Here is a 22,543-nt window from a genome sequence, read left to right on the forward strand (position 1 = left end):
AGCTGTTCACCACCATCTCAAGTCATCCCCCATCCAAAATCATGATCTTTTCTACATCCATTAAACCACCCTGCACCCCTCTGAAAATTTTGCTTACGTATCCATATTGTCCACCCTTTGTGTTCTTCCTTACCTGTCATCATTATCTGTATCCCTTGTTTGTCCGTCTCCATCTAATTTCTCCCTCCGCCTTGCTGTTGGTGTTTTCCCCTTTCTTCTGCTGTTCCCTTTGTTGTGTTGTGTCCTCATTTTGTTCTGTCATAGCTCTTCCACCCCCAGAGTAAATAAAATAATTCACAGATGCAATACACGACTTTTGAAATGACATAATCCGCCCTAGAATGTGCAGAAATCCCCAGCAACAAGGTTCATTTTATTTTTGGCCACTCGTGGCCAAACGTTTTCATGCGTGCCAGCCAAGGATTGTAACATAAAATGGCTCATAAAGCTTCAAAAATAAGCCAAAAATACTTGGAAACGTACCTGAGAGAAAGGGTGTGCCTCTGCACAACGAAATATTTATAGAATTTTCTGAATTCGACCTTAACGTTGATATCTTGCAGTCTATACTACAAAAACTCCCGACGATGTGTGCTCGTGCCAGGTCTGTGGACGGGCACGTTCTACCCAACCTCCCCGATCATCCCTGTCAGTGGGTGGACTTTGAACCTTGTAGGATTATCTCTTGTGAACTTTATTTAATGGAGTCTGCAATAAGATGGTGCCGCAATTTCCAACATCCAGGTGGACTTCCCAGAGAGAGATGCAATATCTGGTTTGGTTGCTTCTTAAGGTGCTGTCACACCCTTGACGATTTAGCCAGCGTATGCTGACTTATGAAAAATTTGTCTAAAACGCTGGCACACGTCGAATACATTATGGGTAAGTTTTGTATACATTAAGAGCACACTGAAAAACTGCCATACGTTGTAGTACGCTGGCTTTCCTCGTTGTACTTTGCTGTTGTACTCAAATTTTAGCATTCTTGAAATTTTACGACGTATGCTAGCGTATGACTCGCACGTTCCGCTATGCTGGCCATAAGTTGTAGGCACGTTATGCGATCGTTGACACACGTTACTTGTAAGTTACTCATAAGTCGAAACACGTCGAGGTAATGATTAGCGTACCCGAAACTTATTTATAACCTATGAGTAACGTGTTGTAGGCACGTAACACGATCTTTGACACACGTCGAGGCACGTTATGCGATCGTTGACACACGTCGAGGCACGTTACTTGTAAGTTACTCATAAGTCGAAACACGTTGAGGTAATGATTAGCGTACCCAAAACTTATTTCTAACCTAAGTAATGTGCTTTGAACCTATGTGTAACGTACCTCCAATGCATATTGACGTATGTAGACGTATTTGATTGACGTCTTCCAGACGACCACAGAACTTACTGAACATGTTTCTAATTTACAGCTACCGTATAATGGCGGATTGGCAGCATTTAAAAAAAACAAAAAAACAATAACTTCCGATATTTCGTCACGTGCCGTTACGTCACGTCCGATTGCCTCTTCAGTTTGCTCATGTCTTATTCTTAGTTCCTCTTCTGTGAATATTTTCTGTTTGAGGATATTGTCACGTCGACGTCGAAACTTAAAAGCAAATGTCCGAATATATTTTAAAATTCGTGATAGACTAAAAAAAAAATAATAATAATAATAATAATAATAAAGAAAACAACAACAACAACTTCAGATATTTCGTCACGTGCCTTCACGGAGCCAAGGAGAAAAAAAGAAAATGTGCCTTGACAGAGAAAATAAGTTTCGGGTATGCTAAACATTACCTCGACGTGTTTCGACTTATGAGTAACTTACAAGGAACTTGTGTCGACGTGTGTCAAGAATCGCATATCGTGCCTGCAACTTATTCCCAGCGTAGCGGAACGTGTGAGCCATACGGCGAGTACGTCGTAAAATTTTCAGCATGCTTGAAATTTCACGACGTACGAGACGTACCACGAAATATGACAGCGTACTTCATCGTTTTTCAGCGTGCTCTTAACGTATACACAACTTACCCATAACGTATTCGACGTGTGCCAGCTTGGTTCGGCAAATTTTTCATAGGTCGGCATACGCTGGCTAAATCGTCAAGGTGTGACTGCGTGGTTGACACTTTCAATTTTCAGGCGGTTATGATTTAAATCGGCGTGTGGCAAGTTTTTAACAGGCTACGCCACGAGTTCGTCGGCGATACTTGCAGCGCGCTATTATGCCTAAGTTAAACTATCGTTGGGCATAGGTTGTGAACGCTGACAACAGGCTAAGCATTCGTTGGTATAAGTTATCTTTTAGACAACGAAACGTTCTGTGCCCGTTACTAATAGGTTGTGCATACGACCAACACGTTGTGAATATGACCAAAACTTAAAAAAAAAACATCAATTTCAGCGTACGCCAACGTTTTACATACATTTTTATACGTTACCATTGCTGGCTAAATCATCAAGGTGTGACAGCGCCTTTAAAAGACTACTTGAAAGACAGATTTTGCGCTCACAATGGTGGGTTAAAAGTTCTCGGTGAGCAGAACCCAGTCGGTGTAAACACACACAGCGTGTGCACTAAACGCCTCCTTTGGTATTCATTTGTCATTTTGAAAGTCCTTTATTCAATGTTAGGAAATGCAAGGTGTATGCCTTGGGCAGGAATTATAGAAATAGGGAGTATATCATGCAGAGGGTTGTATTGTAGCGCATTAGGAAAGATTGAGGGGTGCTTGTAGATGCAGGGTTTAATAAGTCACCGCAGTGCCAAGCAGTAATGGGAAAAAGCTAATTGGATTTTAAATTGTATTCACAGGGGAACAGTTTATGGATCGAAGGCGGTGATGTTAACCCTGTTCTGGAATTTAGTAAGGCCGAGTCTCGATTATCGTGTTCAGTTTTGAGGAATGATATATCGCTGTCATTGAAGGGGTTCAGCTTGGAGCTACCAGATTGGTTCTAATTCTAGGTAGGTAGACTAAGGTGGGATGAATGATTGAGGGAGATTGGACTTTTACTTTTGCAAGAAGACGATTACGATAAAGTCTCATTGAATTGTTTAAGATAATTGGACATCGATAAGATAGATGCAGAAAAGCTTTTCACCAGGTTGAACAATGGGACGAGGAAGCATAGGCTTGAAATGGAATTGGTTACGTACGGAGAAACAAAGGAAATAGAGGGATATAGTGACATCGGCAGACATGGAAGGTAAAGTAGACTACAATTGCTGTTCTGTGCATGGGCATTGTGTGCATGTTGTGCTGTCTTAGAATCTTGAGATGTTGATTCTCGTTGTTGATGTTGTCAGGCTCATATGTCATCTTCTTTCCCTCTGAAGAAGGAAAAAAAATCCCCAAATGTTCTGTTTGTCAATGTCATGCGTTTGATGTACCCATTACCCCTTCACCCTCACATTCCACATTGAGTGGATGGCCTGTTGGATTACATCTGTGGTGCGGGTGGTACATGGATTTGATGATCTGGTTGATATCGGGGTGGGGAGGGGTGGTGTGCTCATCTGGCACAGCCAAGATGGGCTTATTGCCTTATTCATGTGTCGAGTTATCCTTGTATTATTTCTGCACTACAACAATAAAGTGTGAATGGTCTGGATGGCCTAATGCTATGAGCATTGAGCATCCAAAGGGAACAAATTCAGACTGCATGTCCTGTACTGTTTATTAACTTGATCAGTTCTGTTCTCATGTTTTTGTCTGTGTTATATATATATATATATATATATATATATATATATATATATATATATATATATATATATATATATATATATATTATATATATAATATATATATATGCCTCCTTTTTATGGGCTTTTCACGAAAGAAAGAAAGAAAGAAGGAAAGAAAGAAGAAAAAATCAGGAATCAATATGATTGAGTTCTTCTGCATATTTAATTCCTTAATCAACATTCCAGAGCCATAGCCTGACAGCAACTCTGAGTCAGCTAAAACAAACCAATATTTGTCCACCCCTAGACATTTATGTCTGGTGTTGGCTTAATGGTTAGGGCAGTGGGCTTTGGATCCAAGGGTCCTGAGTTCAAATCCCGCTCAACTGTTGAATTAATACCAGGTGGGGTTGACTCTGCCTGTCATCCTTCCGAGGTCGGCAAAATAAGTGCCAGCATACTGGTATACTGTATCGGAGTGATGGGTCCAGGATTGTGCTCAATAACCAAGGAGACTGCATCGGCAGCCCCAGCACTCTGAACAGAGAACGGTCCCAAACTCCTCCTCCTCCTCCGTAGACATTTGTACAGGTGATGTTTGTGGGGTAGATGGAGGAGTTTCATTGGAAAGATAGGATTGTGTGGAGTAGCTTGGTCTGTGGACGTGTAGGAGACATCTTAATGTAAATTAAGTCGGGAAACTGAGCTTAAGTGTTACATGTCACCACACGGGGGATGGTGCTGTGTCAATAAGGTAGGGATTAAGGCTAATTTCTCCCAGTATGTGATTGCCCCCTGTGACCATTTTCTATGTCTTTGCATTTCCAATACCGGCGATTAAAAAGGAATCACGTCCTCAAAACAACATCCGAGCCGGACATTTACAAGCTGGCGGAAACCCCACCTCCAGGAATGACAACTAGCAAACCATGTCCCTGGAGTGGATGGTTAATGGGTGTGATGTCAGGGAAGATGAAGGAGTTCGGATCGGAGTCGGAACACGAGGATGGTGTGGACAGAAGCAAGCGAGGAGACAGCGGTTGGAAGGGAAGGGCATTATGGCTCGCTTTCTCTTGACACGGTGAAAAAGGCGGCACGATTCTTGTATTGGTGCCGAGGCGAATTTGCTTGTGTGATGGAGCAAGACGTTAGCCATTGACTGTTCGTCTGGGTTGTGTGAGATCGCGTCTCAAAGCCTCATGTTGTGTCATTGGGGAAGGCGGTGGCGCCATTTTGCAGAGAACAGCGGCATCGGCAATCTGAATTGTGAGGAGCAACTTTCACGACAACTTCTGGGCCCTTAATGAAGGGACGATTCTGAGCCCTGGTGTTGAATATCACTGCCCAAACTACCTCCCGTATGCTTCCCGCCGAGAGAGTGGCTTGGTGCCATTTTTAGGCGCTTTTTCCCACGCAGTGACCTTCGTGGTTTGGCGAACTTCAAGCTCCAGAAACTCATGTCTGGGCACACAGCGAAGTGCCAGGAGAAAGGGAGGATTACTCTTTTATTTATTGTCCCCTTGTCTGTATTACAGCCTGTGTGGATACTCCTCAAAATTAGATTTAGGTTACCTCTCGTTTCATTGTCCCATTTTGATTTATCTCCATTATATACATTTGATTTCTGTTTTTAAACCTCTTATTTATTTAATCTGCATTTGTTGTCTATTTGTCGTGGGTTCGAGTATAAACCCCATGTGCTGTACTTCCATCTGCTACGTGCCTTTGCCACCCTTCCTTCCCACGTGTGCCATAATCTCCAAGGATCACGTGTTCCTCTCCAAAGGAGAACTGTTTGACTATTCCTCCAGGTAAGGGCTAACTCTCCTGACATGACAATATGTTGTAAATGCAAAATGGTGAGAAAATTAATAAACACTACTTCCCTGATGAGGAGTTTCAATGCATGAGGATGCCATTAGGCCTATCATAGCCTGCAGAATGGTACCCATCCAACCTATGGTTGTTTCTCTGTGATCTATCCTTTTTAAATGCTGAGCATCAAGCAAGGGAGCAGCAACTACCTTTTTTTAAATAAAAAAAGTCTTTGTTATGACTTGGCCATGGTCAGGTTCGAACCTTCCAGACTCTCAGAGAGCCCAGATGTAGTGGTATAACCACTCAGGCTGGTTTCTCCTGAAAATCTGACTCCTCATCTCCTTCATAGTTTTATTTTTCCTTTTCCTACCCATCCCTCACTCCATCAACCTCCCTTTCCCCTCCTCCCCCCCCCAACCAAACTCTCTATAGTACAGTGAACTATTAGTAAACTGAATAGATACAGTTCACCATAACAATGAAATATTCAACCTAAGGGCATAAGCAGATTAAAAAAAAAATTAAATAAACATTGATATTGCTATTATGGATATTTAAAAATTATCCTCAGCATACTTAATGAAGCTTGCTTGGTTTCCCAAATACAGAAACACCAAGGAATTAATGAAAAGACAAAAAGGCAACCCATGGCCTCGCTGTAGAGCAAGTGCAAACCAGCACAAGCCATGTTTCAGGGCACAGCCTGAGTGGCAGAGTGGCAAGCAATAAATGCACGGTTAACAAAAATTGTAACTTTACAAGTTCAATAACTACAATAGCACTCGGTATAGCGCAGTCTGACTTTGCACACATTCTGAACAAAAGTACTCGCGTTAACTTAACACGTTACTCTTATGACCCATAGAACCATATCATCCATTCACTCTTTGATGTCACACACATTGCCATTGTCCGTAGCTTTATTCATTATCGATTGACTCTCAGGATATTTACCAACCACTTGTCTGCACATTTAGGTTAAATTGTGTTAATGAAGGTGAATATGAAAATAAAATTCAGACTAGATTCCCCATGGCTTGTCAATCATGTTGTTACGTTTGTGATGGGGGTTAGATATCACAATAGAGCAGATCGGAATGTATGGTGTAGCATGGTCCGTGTGCGAGTAATGGCCATCTCGATGTGTTTGTGGGAAATGTCAGCTTAAGAATTGTCTTGTTTGCATGTGTGACACACAGAGGGTGGTGCGTGGTAATAATTAGTGAGGGATTATGGTTAAGGAAATTGTTGTGTACAACCTCTATGTCAACTGCTACCAGGGGTCGCTGGGAGACATGGCACGAAAGAGGCAGGGGTGGGGCTATGAACTCCTCCCGAGGGGCAGAGCGATGGATCACCTGGGAGGGGTGGAGCATTTCCCGAGAGTGGAGGGGGGGACAGAGTTTTAAACGCCTCCCAAAGGGGCGGAGCATTGCCCCGAGAGAGGAGGAAGGAGCAAAATCGGCAGTTGGAAGTCTGAGGCAAAGACGAGAGGAAAGAGATTGGCACTGAGAATGGGAGAAAAGACTGCTGAGAAGAATAGAGTCTGAGCTTTCTCTGAAGAGGTCATCCTGCTTCTTGCCAGCCTGTGCCTGTTTTCATCCTTTGCATGTTCATCTCCCCGTCGTCTGCTCACCTCATCATCCTGCTCCTCGTCCCTCCTCATCACCTGCTCGTCCCTGCTGCCCCAAAGCTGAGTCCCCCAGTTTTCTCCCCTTCCCATCTGTGACTGAGTCCGGAGTGTGGCACCTGGTTGCTTTAGATTTATTTTACCTCATTGTACATCATTATTTATTATCGATTCGGTATTTTCCCTTTCTTTCCTATCCCAACCTACCATCGTCTCCTCCGGCACGATTAGATCATCCCTGGTACTTTTGATTAACATGGTTTGGGAAATAAACCCCTTGGGTTTAAAAGCTTTAAGGTTTCTCATGTCTCTCCTCATGACCCGCGTGTGTGCAGCTTTCCTCAGTTGAGCCGCTCAGGTTATCGTGGGACTTTAACCTCCCACCACGACGAGCTCGATGTTAGTTGAACCGCTGACGCTACAATATTATGAAATTTTACATCGATCTGTTAAACTGTTCTGGAGAGGATTTATAAACATTTTTACATTCGATGCAATGTGGCCACCAGACCATGTGACCGAGGTGTCATAAATTTAATTCTTCACTCACATCAGATCTTCGATCACATATACAAATTTTCAGATTTTTCAGATCAGTATTTTGATTTCAGAGAAGGATCCATACCATGTGACCTATGATTTCAGAGTTATCCATAAAATTTTATCCATGGGGAGTCCCTCCAACGTCTAAAGTTTCGCATCGATCGGACAAGCGGTTGCAAAGAAAGAAAATTGTAGTGAAGATGTATAGACGTGGACACAGATAGACAGACAGGGTGTTCCAATCGACTCACAACCTCTTCGGGGCAAGACTAATCATGATTGAGAATGACTTTATTGAGGCGGTGATCGTAACTACGAAACTGATCATGTGTTATCAGGTGAGGAAAATTAAAAAGATATTTTCTTTCCTCAAATGAGATGGAGACCAAGATCAGGATGCAAGCTGGATCGTGCCAATTGAGATGGTTATACCAACAGCCAAAACAAACAAAACAGAATACCGAAGTTGAAATTTAACATTTTCACGGCTGAACTCCACTACAAGGACTAAAACTACGACTACCACTGCTGCTACTTCTGTTACTTATTTAATGGCCACAATTATTCCCACTTTCTTGTCGGGTCAGCCAAAGAAGAGGTTTGGTCCAAGTCTCTCATAAACGAGCTGGTCAGCCCCGACGTTCATATGGGCAGGGACGTGGAATTTGTTTAGCGTACTGGGGATGACTCTCATACTCTTTGTAAAAGACAACATAGGATCTTTAAATCAACTAATATGAGCAGACAGGACCCTCGGCCTGATGTGGGCTTGGCAGTTTGGGTGGCTGGCTTAGGATCCTATGGTCCTGAGTTCAAGCCCCTGTTGTGCCATTGAACTAACACCAGGTAGGGTTTACTCAGCCTGCCATCATTGAGGTCAGGAAAATGAGTTCCAGCGTACTGGTAAAAGGGGTGCCGCATCAGCGGCACAGCCACGCCCCCAGCCGAGGATGATACACACAGTCTTGTGCTGCACACAGAGGAGACACAGCACGAAGATTAATGTCAATCTGTTGATGAATCCAATTCATACAAGTGCTAAAAAGTGTGGGGGCTAGTACACACTACTAAAGAACTCCAGTAACAACTGGAAATAAGTCAGACATGAAACCACCACACCTCACAGCACTCTTAGTTCCAGAGTATAGTTCAGAAATCAGATTGATCAGTTTTGGTGGCATCTCACAGACCGAGAATCCTCCAGAGGGAATCCCTTTTCACTGAATCAAATGTTTTGGATATTCGCCTGCTCTAGGATGAGAGGGTAGTTTCACTGAATTGGCATCACGATTCTGGATGCTGGTTCTCAAGCAGATGGTGGTGAACACTGTCAAGAATTATCCGGGCAAAGACCTTGCCTGGCACTGAGAGCAGCGTCATCCTCGGTAGTTGTAGTCCTGGCGATCACCCTTCCCTTTCCAGAAAGGAACAACAGGGCCCCTCTTCCAGTCCATTGGGATGATGCCTGTGCTCCAAACAGAGCACAGACCTGCACGCAATGACACGAGTACAGCATTTCCACCAGTCTTGAGAAGTTCGGAGTGGATGCCACAGATCCCAGGAGCTTTACCCCCCTTTCAACAGGTTCACCGCAGCCTGTGTTTCCACAAACGAAGGTGGATCACAGTTGATTGGAGGGTCAGCAATAAGGATTGTAACACCCCTGTCATCCAACTCAAAAGCTGTTGGGTCAGGCTGATACAGTCACTCAAAGTAACCCACCCAGTGGGCCTTCACTTCAGACTCCTCTCTCAAGAGTCCTCCACCCTCCGCTCTAACAGCAGTCCTCCGATAGACGGGCTTTTAGGAATGCAATGCACAAATTCCTCTAAGCAGGACGAGAATCATGAGATCATAGGTGATGCTCTACCCCTTCCCAGGTTACTTGCACAGAGGCCTCCTTGTCTGCCCTTAGCGAACATTCAATTTTATGCCTCAGCTCCCTGAACAGCTCAGCTCTGCCATCAAGCCTGGTACACAACTCTGGTCAATGGTATCCAGTGTCCCTTGGGAGACAAATTTCTTCTTTACCTGACGGTGGGTTCCAAGACAACCACCGACAACATCAAGGGTGGTTGGCTTGAAGACACACCACAACTCGTCAGGATCCCCCAAAACACTCAGACCCCAAAAATTCACACTTGGCCAGTTCACAAACTCCTGAGCTACCCCCTCATCCTTAACCTTGTGAACATCCAGCCGAGGCTGTGATGGTACCATTCTCCTGGAATTCAGCTGCCACTTCAGAGTTGTTAAAATAAACCTGTGGTCAGTATTGAGGAACTGAGCACTCCGGTAGACCCTGCAGTTCTGGATCATCCGCCAGCAACCATCAACGAGCACATGGCCAATCTTCTTTGCCACAACACCAGCGTTGAAATACCATGTCCAGCGATGAAGCTGTGCGTGCTGAAACCATGAAGAAGCCACCCAAAGTCCACAACTTCTTGCAAAGTCAAGGAACTTAGTGCTATTCAAGTTCACAGTTCCAGACTGGGGACCCATGAAGACCAACACGTGTCTCATAACCCATTCCCATTCATTGCCAGTCAATGCATTGAAATCTCCCAAGACTGGAAGAGTATCTCACCGAGGGCACCGATCAACCACAGACTCGAGCACGGAATAGAATACCTCCTTCACAGCGAGATCACTCGCCTCAGTCAGAGCATATACAGAGTCCAGGGAAATGCCACCCAAAGAGTGACGAATCCTTAGTGTCATAATGTGCTCGTTGACCGGTGTTACTCAATTATCATGGGTGTCAGCTTGTTAGACACAGCTCCAGCAACCCCTTCGGCATGGTAACCATCAGAGTGACCAGACCAGTAGTAGGTGCAACCACCCGCCATGATCTCACCACTATCCGGTCTCCAAACCTCTGAGAGCTGCAATACCAATGTCCAAACCACGGGAGCTCAGATGATAGCAGAGACAGGTGATCATCCTCTTGGAGTGAGGATATTTTAGGCACCCACCCAAGCGGACCACCTCAGGTTAACCCGAGGAGACACCATCTGGTGAATGGCACCTCAGCACCACCACGACATGCACCACTACAACCCAACCTGGGAAGGTTACCCCATGCTTTTCCTCTGGTCAAAGAATGGGGGTCCCGAAGGTAAAGGGCATCTGCACTGGCGGTACTCCCACAGAGTGGGTTTTCAGTTTTATTTGCTTTATTTGTGTGTTGTGGAATGGTGTTTTTTCAGTGGCCGGAGTGCAAATCCTGCCACCCACCTCCTAGAAAAAGGCAACCCAACTGCAGAAGGACATATGCAGACCCAGATGGGCACCAGATATGGATTGGCGTTGGCTCCCAAGGAACTCCTCCTCCCTTTAACAGGCTTTGTTTTTAATCCTGCTGGTTGTCCATATCCATATACCCTCTACACCAGGAAACTTGGTGGGGAAGTCTGTTTAGGCACCGAAAACCTGACCATTAAACAAGTTAGTACAGGTTTACATGGTACCTAGAGCAAGTCACAGATCTGATCTGGCCTGACCAGTCCCAGACTGGATTCTGGGGAAGATATTGGAGAGATCAAGCTGCAGTGCATTGTTTGGGAATGTCAAGATCTATAACCTTTGTTTTGCAGATGATGCAGTCATCTTTGCAGAGATGCTGGATATCTTTAAGGGGCCATCGAGGTGCTGAATGAGGAGTTGGAGCCCCTTGGGATTATGGGTTTCCTGGGTCATAACTAAGATCCAGGCTTTCATTGACATTTTCGATGCTGCTATGTTGTCTGTACCTGTTTGTGGCAAGAATGTTGAGATCACAGAGAGATTCACTTGCCTTAGCAGTGATATTTATATCTCTGCATGTTGTGAGCCAGATGTTGATAGACATCTGCGTCGGGCCTGGGGAGTTATAGATTCACTGGATCATGGGATGTGGCACTGTCGTTACTTCTGTGGGAGGACGAAAGTCCGAGTCCTAAAGTTCTTGGTGCTTCCAGTCTTGCTGTACGGATGTGAGATTTGAACTCTGACCAAGGATCTGAGATGGAGCCTTAACTCCTTCGGTACCAGGTCTCTTCGGAGAATCCTTGGTTATCATTGGTCAGACTTTGTGTCCAACGAGCATTTGTTGAGAGAGACTCAGATGAGATTTGCTACCTGTATAGTCTGTGAGCATCAACTGCGGCTGTATGCACATGTGGCTCATTTTCCTGATGCTGATCCTGCTCACCAGTGTCTCTCAGCGAAGGAGTCTCATGGGTGGAGGAGGCTAATGGGCCAACCATGTTCCTCGTGGTTGCAGCAGGTTGATCAGCATCTCCAGGAGATGGGGATGGGCCAACCATCTTCCTGGGGCATGGCCAGACGGAGGCCTCTGGAATACCGGCAGAAAGTGGACACAGCGATGCGCTGTGCCGGTGCATGCTCCCAGACCTGACCTGACGGATGGCTCATCGTGTGATGTTACGCCGTGCCCACAAAGCATCAATCTGTCAATTCATCATTTGGCTGACAAAATCAGACTGGACAGCTCAAATGTAGTTGTGCTCTCCCTGCACCACCCTGTCGGACTAAAATTGACAGCTAAAGCGATGAAACACCGGCGCTAATTCCAGACAATGGGAGGAATCATGGCACACAACGCTGTGGCAAAAGCGTTATGAACACCCTGCCAATTGCCAAAACAAACTCTTATTCAACTGAACATGACAGAACACTGATCCAAATGTGCTAATATTCCTGGACTTTCTGATCTTGTACTTATGTAGTTCGGATACACAAGGAACTTTGATGGAGGAGGTAGCTATTTGACCCGTCAAGCCTGTGCTAACAATCCAGTTACATTATTGGTTCCCATCTGCATGCCTTCTCTCCATTAGCAGGTTCGAGCCATTCCAGACAGAGCTGGTTGCCTTCATTAATCGTAATTTTTGGCTTCAACTCGGTCCGATCGCGAAATTCTGGCCCACATTTCGCTTTGATGCCCATTGGTTATGGCCTTGGTCTTGAATACAGTCTTCCTCATTCATTGTCAATGCACAAATGATACCGCAAAAAGTAAATAAGCAACAACAAGACTAAGGGAATGCATCTCTCTGAGTAATGTCTGACCTCACACATACATTCACAAAGTATGTACGCATACATGGCATACGCAGGTATGCAACGAGATACAATTGCACAAGAAAGGTTTTCTTTATTGAGGTAAACATTGAGTTAGTACCATAGATGATGAATAAACGAATTGATTAAGTTAATGGGGTGTGGATACAGCACAGGTATACAAGGAACTTGGACACGGGAGCAGGCTATTTGGCCTATCATGCCTGCACTTTAGAGTGAGGTAGGTCTAGGGTCATCACTGGGGTGTTTTTATTTTTTGGGGAAAGGTTGGGGGGTGGATGAAGGGGGTTACAGGGTGAGGGGTTAAAAAAAAAAAAAACATCAACAGCAGCTTTACTTTTTTGCATGACCCTCTCACAACCATCACCATAACCATAACCATGAGTGTATATAATCACTGCCAATATCAACGTACCCCCTTCCCCCCCCCCTAATCTTCCTAGGTGCCGAACTAACTCAAATTTAATCCCATCTCCTGGTTCTGCTGCCACTGCATTCCCAAATCGAGCATTTCGTGCATTAACTAGAACAGCACTCTGTAGAGCACGTAGTTCCACCAGGCTGAACGGTTTACGTTTTGTATCCCACTGATGTGTCGGGTATGAATCCGGACCTGAACCAAAATCGAATCGGCTCGTTCTCATCACCAACCCAACTCATCGATCAAGTTTTGTCATAATCCGTTCATAACTTTTTGAGATATCGTGCTCTATATCGAATTTGATCCCATCTCTCAATGGCGAAGAATCATTTTTAAATAAATAAATAAATTAGAGTTCACAGAACACAATACCCCGCACAGTGTTGTGTGAAACAGCGTACAGAGAGGCCTTGCCGTTCGCGGGTGTTACATTTTTGAAAGTGAACTGCAAATGTGCAAATTTAGGGGATAATGGTGAAAATCGGATGAGCGACTTGAACGTTATTAAAATTTGTCCAAACTGTACCTTCAATTAACATGTTTGTACATCGGTTTTGTGATATTTATTTTTATGAATGAAAGGGTTATTAACAACATAAAATGTAGTAGTAGTAGTAGTCGTAGTTGTAGTATTTGTATGCCTGCCTGTGGCTGCTATGTCTGGTGTTGGCTTAATGGTTAGGGTGGTGAGCTTGGGATCCTGGGGTCCTGAGTTCAAATCCCGCTCAGCTGTTGAATTAATACCAGGTGGGGTTGATTCTGCCTGTCATCCTTACGAGGTTGGCAAAATGAGTGCCAGCATGCTGGTATCCTGTGTCGGAGTGGCGACCCGTCCAGGATTGTGCCCAATAGCCAAGGAGACTGCTTCGGCAGCACCAACTCTCTGCATAGAGTATGGTGCCAATCTCCTCCTCCTCTCCTGTGGCTGCTCGTGGCATCAATGCTGGGAGCACAGCTGTGCTACTGATGCGGTGCCCCCTGTTTCCAGTAAACTGGTACTCATTTTGCCAACCCCAAGAATGACAGGCTGAGTCAACCCACCTGGTGTTGTTTAACAGCAGGACAGGGGCTGAACTCAAGACCCTATGATCGTAAGCAGACACCAGGATTACTTTCCTGGATCTACATCTGTAAAAGCGAAAAGTAAGGTCTGTGAAGCCGTCCGTCTATATGACTATTACATGCTGTTTGAACTTGAAAAATGGTTGTAGACTTCAAGTATGTCTATAAATTACGTACTATTGGAGAATACTTTCACAGTGAAGCCATGTGACAATATGTCTATTAATTACGTACCGTTTCGTCGGTTGCAGACTCCACATACTACACATTTATTAATTACATACTATTGGGATGTACCTTTCACAGTGAAGTTGTGTAACTTTGAATATATGTCTATTGATTACGTACTGTTTGAACGTTGGTTGCACCCTGACTGCACACACTTATGTCTATTAATTACATACTATTGGAATGTAGCTTTCAACCCTTTTGGACTGCAGAGAACCTTTCGGCCTTTGAAGACCCTTTGAGACACACAAGACCCAGAGGACCCAAAAGACACTGAAGAACTAGATGACCCAGAAGACCCTAAACACCCCAAGACCCAAAAGACCTTGAACACCCCAAAGACCCAAAAGAACCCAAGGACCCAGAAGATCTCTGAGACCATTTTGACCCGTTACGACCCTTAATCCCCATTTTACTTTTACAGAACATCAGAGCTGCCAAATCCGGGTGTTTTTTGCAAGGTTACACTGGGTGGTTTGCCAATACCTTCCCAGCAATAGTTAGAACAAGAATTTATGTAATTTGTTGTTGATGTCGGCGATAGCTCACCTACTCTTGGCGAAGGATACCATGGGATCTCTAATGTCCAGCAAATAATGTCGGCAAATGGGACACCCTACTTACCGTCCATCTGAGGGATGGTACACACACTGATGAACCACCCTGCCTGTGAAACACCAGGATGACAGTTTATCGCTGGGTCGTGATTCAAACCCAGGCTGGACAGCTTAGAGGTGAGACTAGGTACCTCTAGTTATCCTGCCAACACACACACACACACACACACACACACACACACACACACACACACACACACACACACACACACACACACACACACCTCTCAAAGTATCCACCTCTGCAGACATCCACATCCAGTATTGATGCGTTTTCACAAGCATGCAGTAAACAATTTCTGTGGTCAAAATAAATTTACTTTTACCTTCTCATTTTCTTCACATACAGGAGGAGGACCTCGATCGATTCAAACAAAGTTGAGAGATCTTCACAGTGCCGGTAAATGCCTTCATCTCAATTCTCATGTCAGCCATGTTTATCAATTAATCACTTGTTATTGTTCAATAAGGTTTTAACATTATATACAGTATTACTTGCATCATCCATTGCTCCATTGCCTGTGGTTTTGATCAAAGTCAAAGTCGATGAATGTTTTTATTGCACACAGTTTATTTTCATAAGGAGGGGGCACTGGTGTGAGTGAACTGGGTCTGCATCTCTTCGATTTGGGTTTTGCAGTCAGCTATCATGTATGTTTTCATGTCCAGGGTGGTCTGTATGGCTTATTACTCACTGCCAGCAAATAACAGTCTGTTTGCTATGTTGTTAATGTTCATGAGGTTGGTTTGCAGTTTCTTCTTTGAAAAAAAAATCGCAGTATGGAAGCCTTCTTTCTGAAGAGTCCTGAACATGGTGGATGTAGACTGTAGAGTGTTAACCGACTCAGCAGTTGCAAAACTTATTCCTCGAAGCTTGGTGGATCTTTTTCCTTTTAAAACCCACCAACAGGAGTCTGGACTCTGGATGTGTTCTACAAAGAAACTTTCTGCAATGAGCACTTTCTTGATGCTAGATGCCATAATTTTTATTCCTGAAACAAAACTAATAGAATGGGATTAACTTGACATGTACCAGACATGAGCACTGTAACTACATCAGTATTGTAATTTTGCGGTGACCAAGCTCTGATGGAAGTATCAAGGGTCATTAAGAAGACGGTCTCATTTCCACCTTTAGAGTCTTCTGTGAGTTTTGATGTCAAAGGACACAATAGTAATGCAAGGAACTTTAACACAGGAAGACACTTGGCCCATCATGCATGTGCCACATCAACATGACATTAATCCAATGTCACAGTTTATTTACTTCGTGAGTAGAGGAAAACAGTGCAGAAGGAATAGGAATTAACCCCCTCTCTGTTACTTACCTTACCTCCATGCTCTATGTCATTGGCAAATTTAGAAAGCTGACTGTATTCCCCACTGTCCAAATAGTTAATGTAAATTATTAATAATAATGGTCCAAGTACTGATCCCACCCGTGCCTCACATCCTCCTAGCCAGACATCCTCCCACTCACAGCCACTTTTTGCTTTCTACACTACATGGCCAAATGTATGTGGACACCTGCTCGTCCAACATCTCATTCCAAAATCATGGGCATTAATATGGTATTGGTTCCCCCTGTGCTGCTATAACAGCCTCCACTCTGCTCCGAAGGCTTTCCACTAGATGTTGGAACATTGCTGCGGGGATTTCCTTCCGTTCAGCCACAAGAACATGAGTGAGGTCAGGCACTGATATTGGACGATTAGGTCTGGCTCACAGTTGGCATTCCAATTCATCCCAAAGGTGTTCGATGGGGTTGAGGTCAGGGCCTTGTGCAGGTCAGTCAATTTTTCCACACCGATCTTGACAAACCATCTCTGTATGGACCTCGCTTTGTGCACAGGGTATTGTCATGCTGAAACAGGAAAGGTCCTTCCCCAAACTTTTGCCTCAAAGTTGGAAGCACAGAATCGTCTGGAATGTCATTGTATGTTGTAGCATTAAGATTTCCCTTCACAGCAACTAAGGGACCGAGCCCAAACCATGAAAAACAGCTCCAGACCATTATTCCTCCTCCACCAAACTTTATAGTTGGCACTATGCATTCTGGCAGGTAGTGTTCACCTGGCATCCACCAAACACAGATTCCTTCGTCGGACTGCCAGATGGTGAAGCATGATTCATCCCTCCAGAGAACACTTTTCCACTGCTCCAGAGTCCAATGGCCGTGAGAGCTTTACACCACTCCAGCCGACGCTTGGTATCGCGCATGGTGATCTTAGGCTTGTGTGCAGTTGCTCGGCCATGGAAACCCATTTTGTGAAGCTCTCAACGAACAGTGCTTGTGCTGACGTTGCTTCCAGAGACGGTTTGGAATTCGGTTGAGTGTTGCAACCGATAGACGATTTTTCCGCACCACGCGCTTCAGCACTCTGTGGTCCCGTTCTGTGAGCTTGTGTGGTCTACCACTTCATGGCTGAGCTGTTGTTGCTCCTCGATGTTTCCACATCACAATAACAGCACTTACAGTTGACCGGGGCAGCTCTATCAGGGCAGAAATTTGATGAACTGACTTGTTGGAAAGGTGACATCCTATGACGGTGCCATGTTGAAAGTCACCGAGCTCTTCAGTATGGCCCATTCTACTGCCAATGTTTGCAAATGGAGATTGCATGGCTGTGTGCTTGATTTTATACACCTGTCAGCAATGGGTGTGGCTGAAATAGCCAAATCCACTAATTAGGAGGGGTGTCCGCATACTTTTGGCCATGTAGTATATCACTAGTGTAGTTTGCTAGTAAATCAATAATTAGCTTTCCAACCAAGTAAATCGATTTTTAACTTTCTTACTGGGTAAGTCGATAATCAACTTTTCAACCAGTAAGTCAATATCAGCTTTCCAACCAGTAAATCGATTATCAGCTTTCCAACAAGGTAAGTCTATTATCAGCTTTCCAACCAGGTAAGTCCATTATCAGCTTTCCAACCAGGTAAGTCTATTATCAGCTTTCCAACAAGGTAAGTCGATCATCAGCTTTCCAACCTGATAAGTCAATTTTCAGCTCTCCAACCCGATAAGTCAATTTTCAGCTCTCCAACCCGATAAGTCAATTTTCAGCTCTCCAACCAGCAAGTCGATTATCAGCTTTCCAACCGGGTAAGTCGATTTTCAGCTTTCCAACCCGGTAAGTCGATTATCAGCTTTCCAACGGTACCATGTTTAATATTCTCGGCAGCAGGAACCCTTTAGAATGGAAGTGTGGGGGATGGGGATGGGGAAGGGGACACATGTTTTAGTAATAGATATTTAACCAGTGTTTATTTTTTTTTTGGAACAGCATATAAGACATGAAAGAAATCTATTCCTTTTCCTTTGATAACTTCAGTGTGACAACCAAAATGTTTCTCATATTAAGGCAATGGTAATGAATCGGCCTCCTGCACATCTTATTATGGAAATGCCCAATGTATCCAGTTAACTGAAACTTCTGGGTGATGTGCAATTGATTATTGGATGGTTTTAAAACCTGACGTGCATATACACAGTTTACAGCCACACACAGGGGCCTCTATTTAGTACCATTGCATTGGCTAAAATTAACAAACAAAATCCCACCAGCATTAAACCTGTAATGGATTTCTCAATTTTATTTACTTTGCCTTCCCACCAATCCGTTCTGTATTCCAGGCTCAAACTACCTTTCACTGCTCCCACTGTGCATCATGGCCGTTGTCATTGCAACAAGATGTACGGCATGACAGCATCACTGGGACAAAGGCACAGCTTACTCCATGTTTTTTTGTCTCCATCTTTCTTGTTCGACTTCAAACTTCAAATGCTGTAATATATTTTTTACGTCTGATGCTCTATTCTTGAAAAATTATTTTAAATAGTAAATATAGGACTTTGCTAGTAATATTTAATTCGCACTATTATAACTTGTACAGCTATGCACAAAACTAGCTGCTGAGCCAATGTGATCATTTTGCCACTTTTGCAGCAAAGGGCCAATTTTTAGATTCGTACAAAAGTAGCATTATTAAAAAAAAAATTGTCATTCTGAAGGTTGTCGATTTTGCGCTCATTTTTAAGCTTCTGCAAACTTGATTATTGAGATGCCATTATTCTGGGCAAATTATGAAAGCCTACTCAAGTCGAGTAAAGTGTTGACCATCCAGGTTGATTGAGATCCTCTCCATGCCATTGGATCATCTGACCCATGTGATCACTGCAAGATCACTTATTCTTCTGAAACAGCCACAGTTATTCCACGTTGTTGTGGCATCAGCCAGGAGAAAGCTTTTGGCCCAAGTCTTTCACAAACTGGCTGGTCAGGCTTGATGCTCGACTAAAGTAGTTAGGGTAGGAATTTGGAATTTGTTCAGGGTGCCAGCCAGAGCTCGGCTACTCTTCACCAACGACACCGTGGGATCTTTAACGTCCACCGACTAATGTCGGCAGATGGGACGCCTGTTTAACGTCCATCCAAGGGAGGGCACCTACATTGATGAATCACCAGAATGACAGTTTATAGCTAGGCCTGGATTCTAAGCAGGCTAGACAGCTTTGAGGTGAGTGTGGGTACCTCTTGGCTATCCTGCCAGCCCAAGTCACCACATGATCTGAAACATTAAATTCTTATTCGTCGTTTGATGCTGAAAATGATTGCAGTTAATTATTCTTTATTGTTGCTGTTGGATTATTTTTTAATATTATTAATCCAGTACTACAGTCTATATTGTGATGAATAAGTTGACATACAGTATGTATTTTTATTATTCATATTTAAAGCAAGTTATTTGTACTAACATCAGATGCTTTGAGAAAAATCCAATTTTCTGCCATTGCAAGTACAATATATTGTTAATTATTATTATGATTATTATTATTATATAGATTAATATTTTGTATATAATGGCAAAATGAAATCATTCAAAACTTATGTAGACAAGTGCATGTGTGACTCGAGGTCCCTTAAGATGGAGTGTAATTGGTGCTGTGCATCTTGTTTGTATCAAAAGAAAGACTCATTAGAAAATGCTGAAACTGAGTGGCACTGCCAATGTCAGTTGGACACGAAGGTGCCTTCATCCACAGTAAATAATGATTTCACACTGATTTGTGTATTTTCGATTTGTGTCGGACGCGTGTGATGGTGAAAGTTCACCTCGCTTCACCGACGACGAAGTACTGTTTCATTTTGACGTCTCCGCAGCGAAGGCCAGAGGCACGTTTTCAGGTTGTCCATCCGTGCCTCAGACCGCTATCACTTTTTTTTTGTTACCACGACAACTTGCGAACCCATGTCGGGATTTCAACCAAACTTGGCACACATTTCAACCATATTGCAATGTTTAACTGATTCCATTTTGGATTCAAAAGGTTAAAGGCAATGTTTGAAAATTATTTTGCACACCATAACTCGAGATCGAAGCATCTGATGTCTCACTTCTGCTTATTTCTCTTTTCTCTCTCACATGACCTTTGAGATCAAATGTAACAGTGGGTTGACACTGAACATGGACGGACACGTGCCCACTGACTCGTGATCGTGTTATTATATTTTCTAGTTTTTCTCTGTGACTTCCACAGTGCATTCACACCAAAGCAGTGTCCAGAGAAAGGAGCAATTGTGGAATTAGTTTTTCATCCAAATTGTTCCAAGGTCACAGAAAGCTCAAATCCTCTTAAAGACCTTGCATGTGCTATTGCACATAAAGAAATTTTTTTTTAATGATTTGCTTTTGCACTGCTTCTTAGCTGTTAAGTACATGACTTGTACATTATTTGGCATTCACAAAATAAGCAACCCTCAGGTAAGGTATGGGAGCATGCGCCATAGCAGCGCGTAGCTGCGTCCACTTTCCGCCGGTACTCCAGGGGCCTCTGTCTGGCCATCCCGCAGGCAGATGCCTGGCCCATCCCCATCTCCTTGAGATGCTGATCAACCTTCTGCAACCACAAGGCACGTGGTCGGCCCATTGGCCTCCTCCACTCACGAGACTCCCTCGCTGAGAGAATCGGGTGAGCAGGATCAGCGTCAGGAAAACGAGCCACATGTCCATACAGCCGTAGCTGATGCTCACGGACTATGCAAGTAACAAATCTCATTTGAGTCTCTCTCTCTCAGCAACCGCTCGTTGGACACAAAGTCCATCCACCGATAGCCAATGATTCTCCGAAGAGACCTGGTACCAAAGGAATTAAGTCTCCGTCTCAGATCCTTGGTCAGAGTTCAAGTCTCACATCCATAGAGCAATACTGGAAGCACCAAGGACCTGAAGACTCAGACTTTCGTCCTCCCGCACAGGTACCAGCAGCACCACACCCCATGATCCAGTGAATCCATGACTCCCCAGGCCCAAACCAGACATCTGTTGACCTCAGACTCACAGCCAGCAGAGACATGACCATCACTGCTAAGGTAAGAAAATCTCTCCACGACCTCAATATCCTCATCACAAATCGGCACAGACAGGACAGCAGCATCCAAGATGTCATTCAAAGCTTGGATCTTAGTTTTGACCCAGGAAACCTGTAATCCCAGCGGCTCTGACTCCTCCCTCATTCAGCACCTCGAGGGCCCCCAAAAGGATATCTAAAGTCTCGGCAAAGATGACTGCATCATCTGCGAAATCAAGGTCAGAGATCTTGACATTCCCAAACGATGCACCGCAGCTTGATCTCTCCTACATCCTCCACAGAATGCAGTCCATACAAGTGCTGAAAAGTGAGGGGGCCAGAATACACCCCTGCCAAACTCCAGTAACAACTGGAAATAAGTCAGAGATGGGATGAACCACATCTTGTAGCACTCTCAGTACCAGAGTAGACCAGACATCAGATGGATCAGTTTTGGAGGCACACCACAAAGACCAAGAATGCTCCAGAGGGCATCCCGAATCACTGAATGAAATGCTTGATAGAGATCAACATAGGCTCAAGCAGCACCTGCCGAAACTCTCGTCTGCATTCGGTGAGGACACGAAGAGCAAGGATACGGTCAATCGTTGACGTCTTTGGTGTAAAGCCTGACTGCTCTGGGTGCTGGTGCTCAAGCAGATGGTGGCAAATCCTTTCAAGAATTATCTGAGCAAAGACCTTGCCTGGCACTGAGAGCAGCGTCACCCCTCGGTAGTTGTTGCAGTCTTGGCGATCACCCTTCCCTTTCCAGAGAGGGACAACAAGGCCCCTCTTCCCATCAGTTGGGATGATGCCTGTGTTCCAGGCAGAGCACCGAACTGCATGCAACGACACGAGTACAGCATTTCCACCAGCCTTGAGAAATTCAGCATGGATGCCACAGATCCCTGGAGCTTTACCCCATTTCAACCGGTTCACCGCAGCCTGTGTTTCCACAAATGAAGGTGGACCACAGTTGATTGGGGGGTCAGCAACAGGGATTGTAACACCCCTGACGTCCAACTCGACAGCTGGTGGATTACCGTGGTACAACCGCTCAAAGTTACCGGCCCAGCGGGACTTCACTT

General features: G+C 44.3%; 1 protein-coding gene across 3 annotated transcripts in view; it reads left to right on the top strand.

Annotated features, from left to right (window-relative positions):
- Positions 1 to 20,171, top strand: part of IGSF21 (immunoglobin superfamily member 21) — a 124,273-nt gene extending 104,102 nt beyond the window's left edge. For all 3 annotated transcript variants that reach the window (XM_085880050.1, XM_085880052.1, XM_085880051.1), the window contains 2 exons: positions 15,453 to 15,503; positions 18,741 to 20,171. In XM_085880050.1, the coding sequence (XP_085736176.1) occupies positions 15,453 to 15,503; positions 18,741 to 18,811 (122 nt within the window). In that variant the 3' untranslated portion in view covers positions 18,812 to 20,171. The remainder of the gene's footprint in view (positions 1 to 15,452; positions 15,504 to 18,740) is intronic.
- Positions 20,172 to 22,543: the final 2,372 nt, after the last annotated feature.

This window comes from Eptatretus burgeri, chromosome 4 (assembly GCF_056783735.1).
Source record: "Eptatretus burgeri isolate ZD-2024b chromosome 4, Ebu_testis_v1, whole genome shotgun sequence".
Classification (NCBI taxonomy): Eukaryota; Metazoa; Chordata; class Myxini; order Myxiniformes; family Myxinidae; genus Eptatretus; species Eptatretus burgeri.